Here is a 20,211-nt window from a genome sequence, read left to right as displayed (position 1 = left end):
TGATTAGTACGTACATAGGGAAGCCCGTGATAGAACGGTCCTCAAAGGTATGGTACACAATGAACTTTTGGTGTCACTAGTAGTGTACGATCTCCTAGGAGAAATCCCTCGCCTGGTAGCATGAAATTTATTATGAGTGGAAGAGGAAAGAGTTGAGACACAAAGGGAAAGGAAACAACAAGTACTACAAGAATTTGCAGAAAGGAGGATGAGGGAGAGCGAAGAACGTGAAGATTCCAAAAAGGGAAACAAACTTTAAAACAATTCATGCCCTTGATTCCAAATATATATCCTAGGCGGGCACAGGGAGAAGAAACTGAGGAAGAAGTCGCCTTGAGTATACTACATCTCTAGTAGTAGCAAGAGAGACGTTGTAACTTGAAAGGAGGACAAGGGGATTCCATGAGAATCCAAGAAGGGTTGATCGAGCATACAATTGAAGGTATAGAAAATTTGGTCATCTCAGAGATACCAACAAGGAAGTTGGGATACAAAAATCCAGAGACACTGGCAGGGAGAGACTTTCGACAGGAGCAAAGTCAAGAAGAAGGGTATACTTTCAATAGTTCCTCCTCGAGAATGAACTTCCAGTCGGGAGGGAGTGTTCCATCAAGAGGAAGTGTTCCATCGAGAGGGAGTGTTCCATTGGGAAGAAGTGTTCCATGCGGAAGTGTTCCATTGGGAGGTGTTCATATAATGGCAATAGACAAACAAAAATTGCCAAGGTTCACAGGGGATGGCTCAGAGGACCTCGCTCGCCATTGTAAAACATGTATAACAATATGGCAAGTGAATGGACAAAATGATGTGGCAAACTGGTTAAAATCCTTTCCAGCCACATTAAGGGGTATTGTCATTGATTGGTATATAGATTTGGAGACAACAAAGAAAAACACATGGAATAACATCCACATAGCTTTCCAAGAATAATTCAGACTCCTAAGAGATGACGATGAAATAGTAACAAAGATTTATAACACAAGACAAGGAAAGAGTGAATTTGTCAAAGCCTATAGTAAAAGAATGAAAGAGTTGATAGGGAAACTAGATAACAAGCTGGCAAATGGACTAAAGAAACAATGGTTCATTGAAGGATTAGCATTGTCTCTCAGGAGAAAGATGAAGATAGTCCCACCATCGACCTTTGTAGATGCATGTACCCATGCCATGGACATAGAAAGCAAGAGCAAAAATTCCAAGGCAAGAAGTCATGGAAGCTCAAGTGAAAGCTTGGAGGAGAGAAAAGAAGAATCCAAAACCATTCAAGCCCTGAGAAAGACTTGAGGTGTTTGATGAAGGAAGTGGCAGGGAGTAAGGAAGGAAAGAAAAAAGGGAGAGAACTTTGGTGTACTGAGTGTGAAAAAGAAGGCCATACTAAAGGAGCATGCCTGAAGAAAGCATTTTTATGAGATTTGTCAGGTATTGGGGCACACAATTAAACATTGTCCCTATAATTTGAAAACAAGGAGCGCCCAAGTATTCCTAACCCAAGGGGGGCTATCCACACCTCCCTCCACTCTGCCAAAGAACACAAATACAAAAGCCTCACCAAGAGGATACAAAAATAATAGTAGAGGAAGTAACAATAATAGCAATAACAACATACTGTGGTGGCCACTCTAGTATGATTCCAAGGGGAGGTCGATGATTGAATGTAAGAGATGTAATGAATGGGGACACTTTGCACGAGATTGTCAAAGGGAAGGAGGAAAAAATGGAGGGATGCTTTGCAAATGGTGTGGGCCAAGCAACCATGAGGATGCAAGTTGCCTAAGACAAAAGGGAGTAAATATGCTAGACATTGATGATCTAGAAGGCGAGATTCTTGCAGTCACTAGAATGCAAGCCAAAAAATTAACCTATCCAAATGCTACTACAAAGATTGAAAGATTTCAGGAAACAAAGAAACACATTCAAGATAGCATGAGAGAGGAAGGAAAGCTAAAGCCAAAGAAGCCTACTTCAAATAGGGGTGTAATGAATATTGTGCGGCAAGCACTAGAAACTGCTATCTGAGTGAAAATAGGTGATTTATTAGAAACACTACCCCAACTACAAGTAGTGCTAATATAGTGGGAAAACCAAAAAGGGATTACCCCAAAGAAAGAAAATGAGGGAGAAGTATGCACAAAAGACAATACATTGTTCACCATAGGGATGGGGAGAACACCAGCGGTAGTAGAGATGGAGATAGTAGGGTGCAAACTCTCAAATACTATTGTGGATGGAGGTTCCGGTGTAAATATCTTATCAGAGGAAACATGGAAGGAAATAGGGAAACCTACACTCTGGCCCCCGACATTTCAATTAGTGGGAGTGGACCAACATGAAATCAAGAGTATAGGAATGTTGATGGAACAAAAATTCATAGTTGGTACGCAACAATTTTTTATTGATTTTTTGGTTATCACTCTAGAGAAGAAAGGATGTGATGCTCTATTAGGAAGGGGATGGATGGTTGCAACAAAAGCTACTCATAACTAGAAACAAAACACTCTATCTATTGAGTTAGAAGGAAGAAAGTACATCATAGACTTCAAGAACCAGTCAGTAAGCCAGGACTTGGCATCAGACTCCAAAGGAGAAAACTATGGAGGGATGGAATTGGATGAGGAAGGAGTACTTAGATTAGGGGAGTGCTCAGAAGATGACACAAGTTCCCTTAATGGATTATTTCACTGGCACATGGGAGACTATGAAGTTTTTCATGCAGAATGTAATATGCTGAAAGTACAAAAATCTGAGTTAGAGGAACAATACCCGGAAGGGTACACAGAGTATAAGGAAGGGATGGCAACTCTCAACAAGACACCTGCACACATTTTTGAACAAAAGGTGGAATACGAAGAGGCCAAGCTCCAGGCATTGAACCTCGGAGAAGGAGATCAACCCAAGGAAATATGGATAGGAGATGATTGGGACCCAGTATTGAAAGCAACAGCCCTTAGAATCTTCTTGGAGTATAAGGATGTTTTTGCTCGGATGTACAAAGACTTGAGGCGAGTACCTCCAGAACTATGTGTCCATCGGATTCCATTGGTACCCAAAGCAAGACCAATACAAAAAAGACCTTATAGAATGAATAAAAACTATGCAGAAAGGGTCAGGGAAGAAATCACAAAGATGTTAGAAGCAGGGATAATATTCAAAGTACAAACAAGTGAATGAGTATCTCTTATAGTCATAACACTCAAAAAGGATGGCACTCAAATTCGGATGTGTAGATTTCAGATGTTTGAATGTGGTAACAATAAAAGACCCATTTCCCATTTCGTTTACTGATAGCATTTTGGAGGAGGTAGCTTGTCATGAGATGTATTCCTTCATGGACGGATTTTCAGGATACAATCAGATTAGCATTGTGGAAGAAGATAAGCTAAAAACTACATTTGTGGTTGAAGATAGGGTATATGCCTATAATAGGATGCCCTTTGGACTATGCAATGCACCAGCCACGTTCCAAAGGATCATACTACATATCTTCGATGGAATGTCTATGGGGAATTTCAAAGCATTCTCAGATGACTAGTCAGTTTAAATGGGTAGGAGCAACACCTCAAAATTCTTGGAGAATGCATGGAGAAATGTCGAAGAGCAAGATTAGTTCTCAATCCAAAAAATGCAGGTTCATTGTTCCACACCGGAGACTGCTTGGGCATATTGTGTGCAAAGAAGGATTGAAGACATATCCTGATAAGATCAAGGTGATTTTGGAAATGGAAGCGTCGTCCAATGTAACAGGTATCAAGCCATTTCTGGGTGATGTAGGATATTATAGAAGATTTATAAAAGGATTTGTCAAAGTATTAATGCCACTAGAAAGATTAACCAGGAAAGGCAAGCGGTTTGGGTGGAAGGAAGAGCAAGAAGAGGCCTTCCAAGAACTGAAGAAAAGATTAGTGGGGGCTCCTATTTTCATATATTATGACTAGGACAAAGAATTCTATGTCCATGTGGATGCCTCCAATTATGCAATAGGTTGCACTTTGGCACAAACAGGGAAGGAAGGGCTAGATCATCCTGTATATTTTGCAAGCAGGCTTCTATCTAAAGCAAAGCGTAACTATAGTACCACGGAGCAAGAAGCATTAGGTATGGTGAGAAAATCTCATATTATAGTGAGGCCGAGAAAATCTCATGTGATTGCTAATTAGTTGTTAAGGCTCAAGTCAAGGGAAGCTTTAGGTAGTGGGGTGTGTGAGGATTTTCTAGGTGTGCACTTATTTCAGATTGCAGTATTACCTCAATGGTACGAAAAAATTGGACACTACTTATCAACAACAACCTTTCCAAAGAAAATGCCTATAGTAGAAAGGAGGAAAATTGCTTTAAAAAGTAGCACATTCCAACTAATTGAAGGGTTATTGTACAAAATGGGACCGAACAAAATACCAAGGAGATGTGTAATGGAGGAAGAAATTCTACGGGTTCTAAGTGAGGCCCATAAAGGACTGGCGGGAGGTCACATGGGACCAGATACTATGGTGAGGAAGGTACTTCTGGGAGGAATATGGAATAAAGTAACTATTATGTTTAGTACTCGTTAAAGCTAGTAGGGCTGGGTAGTTAGGTGATGAGAAAATGCATCGATTGGTTTCCAACTAACCGACCCTTCTATAAATGTCTGAAACATTGGTAATGTACTCATGTTTTTTTTTGGTATTAATAAAAAAATCATTTCCTTGCCTATTGGTATTGTGATATGAATGGTATATTTTAGGTTTTACTTCATATGCATCAATTGGACTAGTCTTTGTACCTATGAAATTGTGTGATATTTCCACTCTACAATTGTTGTTAATGTTTATGATGCTTTCATGGTGTTGGAATGTTTGAAGGGATTGTGGGATAACTAGACATAGCTGATACAACCCCCCCTCCCCCCTCTTAATTATCTAACATCATAACTATATTGTAAAGAGTGTCATGCAGAGTAAACAAGCATGATCAACCAAATAGGATCACCCACTGTATTATTCGCATTAAATGAAACAGACACAAAGTGGCCAAATCTACATCAATTACTCTTGAATGACACTCCCATTAAAATGCTATCAAACATGCAATGTTTGGAGAACATAATTAATAACCCTCATACCACAACATTACACTTACATCAGTGGCTTACAATCTTTCATGAAGATGTGATTGAAAAAATCCTCAATGTAGAAGATTGATGGTATATATATGAGTGGCAATATAGATGTATTGCACATGTGCATGGGTTTTGTTGACCGAAATGTGCCAAATATGGATAAACTCAATTGGAACAATGATGCATAACTCGAAAGAGTAAATATTTTTCAACGTGTGTTGTAGCGCTTGGAATCCCATGATGCATCATCTAGGAGCAACATAATCTTTCATTCTCCACTAAATGATCCATGCTTGCTCAATACAAATGAGATATTTGTTGTAGATCCTACTCGTGACTTCAAAGAACTAATTAATAGCGTCCAAAGGCATACACAATGTAGAGAGGGAATACACTTGTGAAAGAAGGGGGAACATGTGAGTGTCAATCCAAAGCTCCACGTAAAGAACAAAATAAATCACCTTATCATGTGATAATGATGAAAATAAAAAACATTAACCTGCAAGAAATGATGACAACTTGAACATATACAATCAAGAAATGTTGTTGATATGGGGGGTCATCATAAATTGTCAGTCTATTGTCTTATGAGCACTCATTCTCAAACACATTGGCCAATACACATCAAAAGCAAAGAGAATATTTGTAACTTATGATAATACATTAACAACAATAACTACAACTCAACTAACAAGCAACCCTACTCTCACAACATAGAGAAAATTCATGGCAAGGATTATAGTTGAGCATGATATAGGTGCACAAGAAACATGTCACATGTTTCAAAAATTGCCCCTTGTCATTTACAATTGTCCTTCCACGTCTTTGAATGTTGGACAAAAAATATTCCAGCAAATGACAAAGACAATGAGTGAAAGCCAAATATGATCTATCTATTTGCAAACCTACATTGAATGGCCTCTAGAGTTGAATCTGCAAAATCTTACTCCCATACAAGTCATAGGCAATGCTAATGGAAAGAAAAACAAGTAAAAGTCATCATCAATGTTTACCCAAAGTTCTATATCATTCCAAATGAGGACTCAAATCACTTTGAAATATTATGTTGGAGTGGCCTACTCTTAAATAAATATTTTTTTGTGATATAGAAAATGATGGGACTTTCTAAAGATTCAATAATTGCAAATTGAAAGCACATGAATGCAAACAAGTATGATGTATGGCACATCAATTACGTCACCCTAAGGAAAGAAAACTTAGAAGAAGAGGAGAGTGATAATGACACAAACATGCAAGAGACATTAATAACAAATGAATGGTAATTATTTTCACAAATATGGCCCTCAAATAATATTATCTTAAACGAACTTGAGATGCTAAGAAAACATGAGTTTGATAGCAACAATGGATGGTATTAGACCCCAACATCTATTAAATTGCAATACAATTCATAAATGGAAAAGAAAGATGCACACAAGATGAGAACATGTTATCTAACTTTGACATTCTAAGTTATACAATGTCAACGAAGCAAGAGGTGGCACTCACAATAATTACAAACAATAGGTGTCCATCCACCAAACTACTCTACATTATCATTCAAGGTACAAGTATAGGGAAATCTTACTTGATCGCTTGCATACGAAACACACTCAACTAATAAATCACTGCAACAAAAATAAGTGAGTTGCTCACATTGGCTCATACAAAAGTCGCCGCATTCAACATACGTGCATCGACTATACATTAGATGCTCAAGATTCCTTATAAAGAAATGCAACCATTACAAGGGCAAGCATTAGCAACATTCGAGGAGGAATTAAAAAACATGAGATAGATTCTTATTGATGAACTAAGCTTTATTGGGTCAAATCTATTGCTGAAAATATGCAGTAGACTGCACCAAGCTTTCCTTAGAATGAACAACTGTGCTTCAATGGAGTCTCCATAACACTGGGTGGTGACCTCGCTCAGTTACCACTTGTGATGGACAAGCTTATTTACACATCACATTATAATGCAAGGACATTGTGAGAGCAATTCACAATAGTTGTCACCTTACAAACAGTGTTCCAATAACAAGGTGAGAGTATAGCACAAGCACAATTTTTTCAATTGCTACAAAACATACAAAATGGAAAAGCAACATAACAAGATTGGGAGCTCTTGATGACGCGCACAAACAAACAAGTTGCATCAAATGAAAAAGAAAAAATTGACAATTCAGTGCACTTATTTGCTACGAATGATTTCTTTAATCTACACAATGAAAGAATGTTGAAATTATTGAACTATCCAATTGCAGTAAGTGTAGCAACAAACACTAGGAGCTGAAAAGAAGTTGATGCACAACTTGAAAAGGAAAAACTATTGTGCAAAGGTCAATGCACCATGCTCACAAAGAACGTCTGCACATAAGCAAGGCTTGTAAATAAAACCCTCAACAAAGCAATTGACATTGCTTATAATCCTGGTTCCAAAACCCCTGATCTTTTGTTGTATATTGCAGCAAGGATTTTTAATTACAAAGGGCCACTATGGAACCCAATGATCTCAAAATAATACCAATAATTCCTCTAGCACTAGGGAGTCGAAGGCAAATACCGCGCATAATGGTGGGGGCTTTAACCATACACAAATCCCAAGGACTGACTCTACAAAAAGCAACAATCTCAATTGGCAAAACAGAGAGGCAGGGGTTCACATTCACAGCCATATCCAAAGTCAGGTTATTAAACAACCTACGCATTCAATTGATATTCTCCTTCAAGAGACTTCCAAATGCAAAACAATCCATACACAATCATGAGGAAAAAAGAGGAAGCACGATTGCAGCAACTCTCCCTCTAACAAATCAAGGTATGCAGCCTTCAACAATTTCTTCCTCACATCTAGGTGATCTAGTTATCACCTTACAAACAACCTTCCAATAACAAGGGGAGAGTCTAGCACAAACACTATTTTGTCAACTGCTAAAAAAATACAAAATGCAAAACCAACGTAACAAGATTGGGAGCTCGTGATAATGCACACAAACAAACAAATTACGTCAAATGAAAAAGAAGATTTTGACAACTCAACACACCTATTTGCTACGAATGATTTAGTTGACCTACACACTAAAAGAGTGTTGAAATTATTGAACTGTCCAATTGCAGTGTAGTGGCAAGCATCAGGAGCAGAAAATAAGATGCAATTGTTGACAAACAGCTCGAAAAAGAAATACTATTGCGCAAAGGTCAATGCACTACGCTCACAAAGAACATCTGGACACAAGAAGTGCTTGTAAATAGAACCCTAGGCAAAGTAATTGACATTGTTTACAACCCCGGTTCCAAACCCCCACATATTTTGTTGTATATTGCAGCAAGGATTGATAACTATAACAGGCTGCCATGGAACCCAAATGATTCCAAAATAATACAAATAATTCCTCTACCATTGGGTAGTTGAAGGCAAATAGCACTCACAATGGTGTGGGCTTTAACCATATACAAATCCCAAGGACTGACCCTACAAAAATTGGCAAAATGGAAAGACGGGCTGACATTTACAGCCATATCCAGAGTCAGGTCATTAAACAATCTATGCATTAATCAATATTCTCCTTAAGAGAAACTCCAAAATGCAAAACACTCCATACACAATTATAAGGGAAAAGGGGAAGCTCGATTGTAGCAACCCTCCATCTCTAACAAATCAATGCATGCAGCTCTCAACATCTTCCTCATATCTAGGTCATATAGTGCTAAAAGTCATCAATTCTCCAGCTTAATAATTTGCCTTCAATTGCTTTTTCCTAATTCCCAGCATTGCATTTTGGAATTATGATTCGTGGAGATGAATATCATACATTATGCCTTTCTGACTTGCTAAACAGCACCTGCTGCTCTAGCTATTTTCCAACTTGTATCAAATCCTGACTGGGCACTCCAAATCCTTGCTACCAGTCCTTGATTCAACCATACACTACCAACCTCTGAAACTCTGGCAACATCCTCACAAACACTATATTTTTTGCTTTTTTGTTGTTGTCAAGAATGTAAGCTCAATATCTGATATCTCAGCTTCTGCTGTTATGTCATGTAAGAAGCTTGCTTTGTGTTGCCTCAATTTTACTCAGCTTTACTTACAAAATAAATAAAAATATTGTTACTAATCATTGTTTGGAAATTTTAAACCTCTCTAATCCCAAACGTTTATTTGAACCCACAGGTTAGACCAAATTTATATGGTAACTTAGTCGCATACCCTGCAGCTGGTATTGCAAGGGGCATTAGTGTTATGCCAAGAGGTCATACACTGATTGAAAATTTTGTTTTTGCTGCATGTATAAGGTGTAGGTTGTTATCCCTGATGATTCTACAGGTTAAACTTTAAATCAGGTTAGCAATACTTATTAATAGTGATTTATTGTTTACTTTGTGCATCCCAAAGCATTGTACAAGTTCTTGTGAAACTCTAGCACATGTATATTTGACTTCATCAAATCATTCGCATCCAGAGATTTCTCAAAGCGATGTAAATTGACAAAACAAAATGACAATTATGCCATTTCTGACCAACGAGCTCCAGCTGGCACTGTGGTGAATAAGAGATTGGTGGAGCAGAAAAGGCTAACCCTGTAGCAATTTTATCATCATCTTCTGTAATGATGCTGCAGCATGTACAGTTTCCTGCTTTTGCAGATCAGTTGGAGCAAGCTGTTATGACCGTCATCAGACAGTAAAAAATTCGCACAAAAGATCTTGGTGGGAATAGTACCACTCAAGATTGTGCATCCTGTTATTTCAAAACTTGGATAAAACAGGGGATTTGAAACAGAATTTATTACTTTAAACGCAGCCTTTGTGATGAGCATTCACAGGTTGTGACTTCTGTATGTGGCAGGGGACCCAGAGCAATGTAGTCCCTTTATTCTATTAAGCTCCAATATATTGCATAATTTTCAGATATACACTGTTAGTCCTGTTTTTTCTAACATCAATAACCAAGACACTTTTGGATTACCAAATTCCTTGCAGCAGCAATATGGTCTACATCGAGGTATGCCATATTTTTGTTCTTCATAATCTTGATTGTGAGAAGGGTTGTATTTTGTTGCAAATTTACTGTAACAAATTTCAATCTTACGTCATTGAACAAGAGTGAACTAAAAGAGAGCTAAGTCATGATTCTGTTCTATTCTGTTACACTCTCTGACATTTGCATTTGCTTTACAATATTTGACAAGAAAATATTTCATGCATCATGTGAACATTTTAATCATTCTGTTCTTGTTTTTAATTTCTACTCTGAATAATTTTGATTAGGTCGGTTCTGCCCTTCTGTTTGAGAGATTCACAGCATTGAGATATTCCAACTTTTCCCCAAATTTTCCCAGGCCTCTCTACTAAACTACAAAGAGCATATCTTTCTATCAGTGGAATCATTGCAACTTGTTGGTGAAGTGCAAGTGGTAGTATAACCGATCTTTCAATTTCTTCATAATTTCGCATTTGCTCGCCCAATTAAACTTATTTTGAATATAGGAGCAAAATACTCTCACGTGCTGATCTACATCATATAGCAAGGGGTTCCACTCTGCATCATAGTCATGCAGGTAGAATTCACAAAGAGAGTTATGCAACTCAGGTGGATTAACTTTAAATACTGAAAATTTATTTGGGAGTAACCACAGGAAAGGTCGATAACAATACCATTACGTGAACTAGAAACTGAGGAATTGCAGTTCCTATAGTTAAAGAGATGCAGATTGAACATTCAATGCCGTGTCACTCATTCAACACCCCTCAGAAGGACTCCTGTCAGCAATAGACCTCTTCGCAAATATCTTTACCATAATGATTGTCATTAAGTTTTTGTTGCATTTTGCATTATGGGCATTCAAATTTCATCATGGTTGATAGTACACCCCTAATCGGATCCTATTTTTGTTTATGCTTTCCTAGATTATATAAATTCTCTTCCTGAATATTTGGAATGAGTAACAAGTATTAGTCGGGATGAATTAGTGTACAAATGTGCTAAAGAAAGACCACATATGGTTAACTATTTTTGTACGAGTTCCTCATTGCAGCAGCATAGTACTTTTGTATAATGAGCCTTTATGAATGAATAAACATAAGAATATCTTCTTATTGGACAACTTTGTCTCACAATTGGTTTGAGTGTGTTTACCCCAAGTCACAACCTGCTTTAGGTAAACGTCATTGTATATCTCATTTCTGCACATTAATTTGCTAGTTTAATTCTACAAGTTTATGATCAGTTCTGATTTCTGTGGCATAAAGTTATGCTTTTGAATTTCTCCGTTCCTGTAACAGTACTATCTTATGAATGAGCTTAATATAGATTTATTTGTTTACTATTTTAATCATTATCTATTGTTGTTGTATTTAGTTTCTTTTTTGTAATTGCAATTAATTTTAGATAATGTCTTTCCTTTTGAAATAAGACATAAAATAGTTGCTTTGGAAGACATTTTCATAGTGCACAATAAATATTGACCCATGTCAAGTTTATATATCTGATTTGATAAGTGAAAGGTACCTTATAATCTATTAGAGGTTGCTCATATAGGATGAGTTCATCTTTGTCATATTAGCTGATTTAGTCAGCCTGAATTATCACATAGAAATAGCGAACCCTGCAGCTGTCACCTCAAGAAGTTAAAAAGCCATTAGATAGCACCTACTTGTTTACTCAGTTCATATAACAGTACTATCTTATGGATGAGCTTAGCATAAATTGATTTGTTTACTATTTTAATCATTATCCATTGTTGTAGTAGTTAGCTTGTTTTCTGTAATTGCCATTAATTTTGGATCAAGTCTTTCCTTTTGAAATAGGATGTAAAATAATTGCTTTAAAATCTAGCGACTTAGACAAGTTCATATTGCACAATAAACAGTCATGTCAAGTTTACATCCACAGATTGATACAGCTAAATGTACCTTATAACCTATTAGAGTCTCCTCAGTATAGGATGTGTTCATCTATTTATCATATAAGCTGATTTATTTAACCTGCATTATCAAGAGGGTATTGGCAACCCTACAGCTATCACCTCAAGAAGTTGATTTTTTTTTTTAAAAGCCATTGCATAGCACCTACTTGTTTACCAAATGAACTGGCTGAGATGCAGCCTTGGAAATGCAAGCCATCATGGAAAGTTCAACATGCCATAAATGTTCATTTCAAGCACAAAATATGTGACCTTTAAACTGCAAACCTCCCCTAGAAATTGAGGTTGTTCCATGTCAAATGAGGGCCAACTACAATTTAGATACATGCATGCCAAATGATTGGTGATTTCAAATGGGACCACCACATGATTTTTGTTGTGGCCATCGCTGATTTGGAGTTGTCACTGCATTTATTATATTTGATGTGTCATAATGGACTCAAAATTATCAAGCAATCTTCCTTTCTAATCGAGAAATTTTGCTACCAACCCATTAGCAAGCATATGTCTAGAGAAGCAATACTAGAGATTATTGGCCAAGGTTTGTATTTCATCTTGGTATCTGTTTTTCCAAGATTTGGTCAGCAGACCTTCAATTTCCACTAGACTTTGCCATAGTATTCAATCAAGCCTCAATCAACACCCATACCTTCCAACAAAGTTGTATTAATTTTATTTTAATTCTAAATTTGGTGTATGATTCTCACATTATTATACTTCAGTGAAACTCAAGAATTAACGAGAAAAAAGATAGATCACAAATTTATTCTCTAAATTTCAGTTTCCATCATAGCCTTTTCAATTTGTTATCAGTTAAACAATTTAAAATGACGTGCTCAATCAGCTAAAACAAAATTTGAAGTCTTGACCCTAAGAAGGCAATCTTGGAAACTCAGAATAATGTATATTGCTCACTAAACTCAAAATGGCATACCTTGGTTAGTTCATGGAGAGGCCTTGGAAACTGCAACTTCATTTAGGCATGGCTTTGGAATATCATGTAAAGTTTAAATCCAGTATTCTAGACAAACAGTTTTGCAGTAGGGATGAAACTTTGCTTTATAAAGCCGCCTAAACAAAATAATTTGCTCTTAGAAAGAAAATCTTATTGAGAAATATTTGAGTAAAACACCAGTAACCCCACACAGAGTTACAAATATAGTCAACATGCTTTTCCCATAACCTCTGATGACCCTTGATAGCAAAGCAGGCAATGCTCTTGGAAATGCATGTTATTCTCAAATAAATGTCAATTGAGAAGACGATGCATGAAGGAAGCACGTTTCCCAATATTCTACAACATGAAAGATACTGTTTTGCAATTGGAAGCAAAAACCATTACAACCAATAACCTCAAGCCTGTTCATGAAGATGAATGAAAATAAAATTGATTTAAATTTAGCCTAAAAGGATGATGTCTAAACATACCTCTCCCTTCCAAACAATGCTCCATAAACCCTGACCAATCATTCCATACAACAGGAACTCATATAGGTGGCAAGTGTTTTCTTTATAAAATCAAAAGATTTGCAGTAGTTTCCAACTTGCAATCAGGAAAATTTAGCAGATGAAAATGACAAGCAACAATCGCAATCCTATCATTTTTGCAATATAACTTCCAAAACACATATAGCTTGCTTAAAAAATACACTAAAAAAAATTAGAAGAGCCACAGGAAGCAGCTCTTATTACTCGGTAATTAAGTTCACCTACATCTTAAAACCAAATCTTACAATTCAATCCCTTGAAGACTGATGCCTTGCCCAGAAACTACAACAATAAACCAAAAAAATTTAAGTTGTTCGGCCACATTCAATATAGTGCATGAAATATATGGAATCTCCAACCTGGAACCATATATGAACTCTCAAGTCCCATCATCAAGAGTCTGCTTTCACCTTTTAATATATGAAAAACGAAAAAAAGACTTTCTTAAATGAGTACTAATGCATCTAACAAAATAGCATGTATGCTTTTTGCCTTTCCTCTAATGTCAAAATGTATATTCCTAGCTGTCATCTGCATGTCCCCGACATCATATCTAAATTGATGTTACATGACTATCAAGTTTGATGCAAATGGTAGCACTTCTTGTAGATATCATCAGGAATCAGCTCGAAGCAATGTCTCCACCAGAACTGAAAAGCAAATGCAAACCCATGGTTTTGGAAAGCCAAGTTCACCTTGTCTGAGTAGCAGAACAGAGTAGTCCAGATGCATCTGAACCAACGACTGAAAGATCACATATGGTACAAAGCTTTCCAGACATACTAGGAACAAAACGTGACGTGCAATATGGACATGAAACACTTTTCTGGCCATGATATATTGGAGCAAAACTTGAACCACAAACAACAAAAGGATTTCTGAAATCATAGTTTAGTTGCTTTGCATCTTGCAAATTCCTCTCACAAGCCTGAAGCACTTGACGAGCTTTTGTTGCATGGTTTGTTGGAGGGTCAGTTTCTAAAAGTCGGCGTGCCATGTTTGCCGCTGTACTATAGTTCCCACCCTTGTAACAGATGCCCATTGCATTAAGCAAAGCCAACCTTAAATGAACTTTCTGGAGTTTGCAATGAGTGAAATAAGCTGCAAGCTCCTGTTGCCGGAGAGCATCATCTCTGATTTCTTTTCTCTTCACCTCCATTCGAAGACCAAGAACATATTCTTTGGCAATTCCAATCAATTCTTTTACATCATCAACTTCCTTTCTTGTGTCTACTACAATAACTGGGATTGTGTGCAGAATGTTCACAAATAGCCTCAATGCTTCACTGAACTTACCTTCTGTTGTTGCCTTGTAAGCTATTCTCAGTTTCTCCTCAACTACAGAAAGACTGTAAACCAAGGCCGGGGGACCCCTAACATTTGGACTCCCAGTGTCACTCCAACCTCTTTCTACTGCTAATGGCAGTACAGGTGCAGAAGCAAGGGCAGGAAGGAACACATGACTACCCATATATAGATCCAAAATTATAGGCTTCAATGGAGAGAAATTACTAATCCCAAGTTGACGATTTAGTAACCGCAAAGCTGTATCAAAATTGCCTGCAGCCGCATGCTCACCAGCCAGAGAAGATTTTTGTATCCAAATTTGGCTAACTGGCATACCTTGTGTTGGGGTTACAAACAATATATTGTGAGTGGTTCCAACATTTGAAGTAATAGCATCTTGAGGAAGTTCTAATTCCTCCATATCCCATCCCCCATCTTCATCATCTCCACCTATAGCTTCATTATCATCTGCTATTCTAACTTCACCATTTTCCCTTTCAGTATTTTCTATTGCAATGTCTTCACCCCAATCAGCAACATTTCCTTCATCCTCTTCTTCATAAGCTGCAGCAGCAGAGTTCTCCAAACCACCTTCAAAAATACCTCTGGTAACCCTAAGCAAAGGCCAATCACCACCACGCAGTATGGGCACAGCAGGCATCAAAAGCGATGATTTCTTTCCTGAAGGTAGAGTTGGAAGATTGCCCCCTAAATCAGCTGCAAGTGTGTCAGCAATATCCATAAGACCATGAAGAGATGCAGTGACATAAGCAAGTGGTAGATGACCAGATTCCTGCAAAATCTTGATGCGCTCTTTGATGTCACCCAAATACAATGCATTATGAAACTGGCCCATAACATCATTTTTTAATTCTGCAATCTTTAACATCTTCGTCAACTTTTCAAAATTACCAGTAATCAGATACAAAAAGGAAAGCCGCTCAAAATTCTTTGTCCTCTGATATGCATACTCTACAATACCAGCATTACCCTGCCGGAGGGCTTCAACTCCTAGCTTATGCCAATGTTCCTTCTCGTCAATCTCTTTTGCGGAAGCAACAGCTATTTGAATGTTTCCACTCTCCACAGCCAAGTTGAATCGGGTTCTTTCATCTCTAACAAAGTGAAGGGCCACCTCTGGAAATCCCTTCTGTTGCAGGTAAGCGATGATAGCCTGTCCACAGAGCTGAGAATTCCTAATCATGCTCATCACCTCATCATATTTCTTCTTCATTAATGCCAGCTTGAATACACACTCACTAGTATCTATCTGTATAACTCGGTTCTTGCCATCTCTATCAAGGCAATAAAGAGAACTTCCAGAAACCTTTGTTATGTATACTGGGACATCAAGTGTCCTGATAATGCCACTATCTCCATTTGGTAAGCAATATTTTATGTGATTCAAAGTTGAGTAGATAAAAATCCCATTGTCATCCCAAGCCCCACTCTTAACACGTATAGTCTCATGTAAAGTGCATCTATGCGACAACTTCTTGCTTGCAATGACAATTGTATGCTTGCTTAGCAATGCTACATTCTCCATATCATTTGACCAAACTATGTACTTGACATTTGGTACATGAATTTCCCCTAAGTTTGTTCTCTGTTGCAGATCAAAAAGAATTACACTATCTTCTGATCTACAAAGCAAGTTGCCTGTCCCTGCAAAGAAAATTGTATCTGCACTGAATGGAAGACTGCACTTTTTTGTTGTCTCATTTTTCAAGTTCTTTATAGAAACCTGATTGTGGCTCTTGTCAAGAACAGCAAATCTATTCCTTGCAATGAACACAGCAGATCCTCCTACTCCTCTCTTTGCCTCCTGTACTGTGTCACTTCTGCCAAGACTATCCCTTGGCACAACATAAAGTTCATATGCACCACCGTCAAGATCTGAACATATTAAAACAGCATTCTCTGTTGGACTGTATGACAGAGATCTCGGCCCTTGATTTGGACCACTGGAACCAGGCCTGCGAATCGGTATCAACGGATTGTCTTTTTGAGTTGCAAAATCATAAGTGCGTAGATAACGATCCTTAAAATATAGTAGTGAGCCCCCAAAGACAACATAGGCAGGCCTCTCTCTCTCAAGTTTAAAGACAATCATCCCACTGTCATGCCCAGCTGCCAGAAGATTCACTTCTGGATGTGCAGAAAGAATCCAGAACCTATCATGCTCTCTACGAAACGTTTGGACACTTGTACGCTTTGACATATCCCACACTCGGATACTTTTATCTTCAGAATTTGAAACAATAATGTCTTGGCGTGCATGAAATAAGACACAAGAGACATTGTTTATATGTCCTCTTAGAGTGTCAACTTCCCAAGCCTTAGTATCTGATTTCAAGCAAGTGAAAAAAATTCAAATATCTGGATCCCTTTTCTGCATAACAGAAGAAGATAAAGAAAACATTACCAGGAATTGAAGGAAAGGAAACATACCATTCATCCGCCAAAGTTTGACTTGGCGATCATCTGCACCAGATACAATTAATGGTAAGCTAGGATGAAATGAAGCCCAGTTCACACCACGATCATGTCCCTCAAGAACATACTTCACAACAGCGTCACCACCTCCAAAGAGATCAGTGTTCATCTGTGTTAGCTTCAAGATATCATCAGCAGGAGAAACAGTTTTTTTCCTTAAAGCACTTATATCCCATACACGAATAGTTTGATCCAATGATGCAGAAACAACCAGATCATCCTTGAGATGAAAAGAGGCACACATCACATAATGATTGTGACCAGTAAGAACAGATATGCAAACTCGAGATTGCCAATTCCAGATCCTTATCGTCTGATCATCACTTGCACTAACAATCCAAGGATACTCGTTATGAAAATTAACTGTGCGAATGTAGTCAAGGTGCCCTAGTAGTGTAAAAAGGCATCGGCGCATTTTGTAGTTCCAGACCTTTATCTTGTAATCATCACCTGAAAGGTCACCAATGCAATTAGTTATGCCAGACTATGTTCTTGATTGTTAAGTTTATATTTCTAGGGACCACATTCAAATCATATGGAAGCATATCCACTCATTATACAGTTGAGCCGATCAGCCACATGCCATTCAATTTAGATTTAACATATATGTACATTGCTTACCTCCAGACACAAATAATGGCTGTGATTTGTGAAAATGTACTCCTCTAACAGGCCCGTCATGCTCATCAAATCTGTCTATCAGAGTTCCCATACGATAGTCCCATAATTGAATGACTCCACTATGAAGACTGGCAAGGATCCATGGCCTTTTGGGATGAAAGCTTAGCCCCTTTACCCGATTGCTCTTGGTTTCAAATTTGGTCAACATTTTGCATTCACACTAGTCTGTTAAAATGAAACAATATTTTAGACGAATAGGACTCCTACTTGCATGATCCCTCCACACAAACACCCTTAAACTTTCTATAGTATTAAGAATATAACCAACACAGTATAATTGTCAGGCAAACAGTCTACATAAGATCAATAAATATTGCTTTAAAACAAACTCGGCATGCATCATCACTAGAGGAAGTTAAATAAATGCTGACAAGCGCTATCATAAATATTTAGATTATAAATTTTCTAATAAAAATGCCTATGCAGAAAATATATTTGACCAATATGTAGTGGCGAAGATCCACAACAATTACAAGGCAAATATTTAGACTGTTATCGTTTTTCCATAAAACTAGCTAGAGATATTGAAAAACACGGTGTTGAGGCAGAAATTCTAAAATACTATTTCAAATTAACAGATCGGGAAAAAGGATAATAATACTATGATTCCTATTCATTCGGGGACTGTAAGAAATAGGACCCAGGACCTGAAGGGTTCACATCCTTTCTCCTTAATTGTGAAACAACGGACAATGCATTCAGCCATCTTTAAGGCTCGAGCCCTAGATGCATCGACCTATTGATATCAAGATCAACTCTGCAATGGCCTTTAAGCTCTCGTCGAAAACATCCGTAGGTGCAAATAATTTGCAAAATCAACGATTTGTTTTATAATTAAGTATAATTCATATGGTGTCTAACAAAAAATAAGTAAATTGCTTCCAGCAACACTCTATAATATCATCAGATTGCTTGAACTGCGGGATATTGCAGGATCTGTGATTTTATTGCAAACCAGATCTGAAACAACGCTAACAACTACTTCAAAAGGAACGCAAAACCACGAGCTCCCTCTCATCATTCACTCTTACAAATCAGCTCCGATAAAATTTTGCCCGGATTTTATCACCTATAAATAAATAGTGCAATAAGAATTGAAATTTGTAAAATTCAAAGAACAGAACCCTTTTCAACATTCATAAAGGAATCCGTTTCCTTTGGCCAAAGGGGTTTATGGGATACGCCCTAAATGTGCTTACGTGAGATCTTGATATGCTGCAAATCTTACAGAGAAATTTAAAAACACCCAAAATCTTAAGAGAGCTGAACGACCGCTGCCATTTTCTTAAAATTAAAATTAAAATTCAGAAGAAATGGAAATATTGATTTATATCCCGAACCCACCTGAATATTTGGATCTGCTGGAGACAAAGAAGATCTGCCTTTTCTAACAAAACCGAGAATAGATCCTCTATAAAATTCTCTAATGCAGACCTGTATAGGGTTTATGGTGTGAATAGAATTCTCTGCAAATGGTGAACAATTCTTTTACGATTTCCATTTAAATGATTTTTTTAAGAGAAATGAAAATCTGCAAATGAAGTTTAAGGAATGTACCTGTGATTGCTCTGCTCTTGGAATCGCAACCAGTGATCAGCTCTATGAAAATGCAAACGAGAACACAGTGTATGCGTCTAAGAGCATTTCCTTGCCTGCAGCTGTGAATGCAAACGTTTTCACCAAGTTTATTTAAATGTAAAAAGCATACAACATATTGATATTTTTTAGCATTTTTTTTATTTCAAATATTTTAATATCTATAATTTGCTTTTTAACTGTAATTCTATGGATCATACTAATGTAAAGTAGGTTTATAATATTGTTTGAATTTTTATTTTTTTCCGAAGGCAATTCATTTATAGTATGGATTACCTATTTTCTGAATAATATTTTTATAGTTTGCTTTCAATCATAATTTTGTTGTTTCAATTTATTTATTTTTTCCAATGGAAGTTCATAACTAAAATGGATAACCTATTTTAATAATAATAATATCTATAGTTTATTTTAACTATAATTATATTAATCATGATAATGTATAGTATGTTATATTATTTTTAAAAAAAATTAAGGTCATAAATCACCTATTTTTTCAATTAATGGTTTAAAATTAAAGGAGATGATGGATTGATATTATTTCAACAATAAAAAGTTAAATTTAGGGCAAAGCAGTCAAGAAGGGCAGTTTAGTTTTGGGGCAATGTCAGTCTCATAATTTTCATCCACTAAAGTTGTG

The 20,211-nt window shown here is 37.1% G+C and overlaps 1 protein-coding gene across 3 annotated transcripts; it reads right to left on the bottom strand.

Moving 5' to 3' along the window:
* Window positions 1-13,597: 13,597 nt before the first annotated feature.
* Window positions 13,598-19,637, bottom strand: LOC149533320 (coatomer subunit alpha-1-like). Of its 3 annotated transcripts, none has more exons than XM_089807146.1 (5): window positions 19,533-19,637; window positions 19,320-19,441; window positions 17,916-18,140; window positions 17,250-17,744; window positions 13,598-17,144 (listed from the first exon to the last, which is right to left on the bottom strand). In XM_089807146.1, the coding sequence occupies exons 3-5, from the start codon at window positions 18,121-18,123 to the stop codon at window positions 14,203-14,205; spliced, it is 3,645 nt and encodes a 1,214-aa protein (XP_089663272.1). In that variant the 5' UTR covers window positions 18,124-18,140; window positions 19,320-19,441; window positions 19,533-19,637; the 3' UTR covers window positions 13,598-14,202. The 3 variants fall into 3 exon arrangements, with proteins under 3 accessions (XP_089663272.1, XP_089663273.1, XP_089663274.1); XM_089807147.1 differs by having other exon boundaries at window positions 19,320-19,409; XM_089807148.1 differs by lacking the exon at window positions 19,320-19,441.
* Between the last annotated feature and the right edge of the window lie 574 nt (window positions 19,638-20,211).

The sequence above is a fragment of the Cupressus sempervirens genome, chromosome 10, assembly GCF_028749045.1.
Source record: "Cupressus sempervirens isolate cs-2001-9-10 chromosome 10, ASM2874904v1, whole genome shotgun sequence".
Classification (NCBI taxonomy): domain Eukaryota; kingdom Viridiplantae; phylum Streptophyta; class Pinopsida; order Cupressales; family Cupressaceae; genus Cupressus; species Cupressus sempervirens.
The sequence above is the reverse complement of the archived record's forward strand: the minus strand, read 5'-3'. Positions and strand labels throughout refer to the sequence as shown.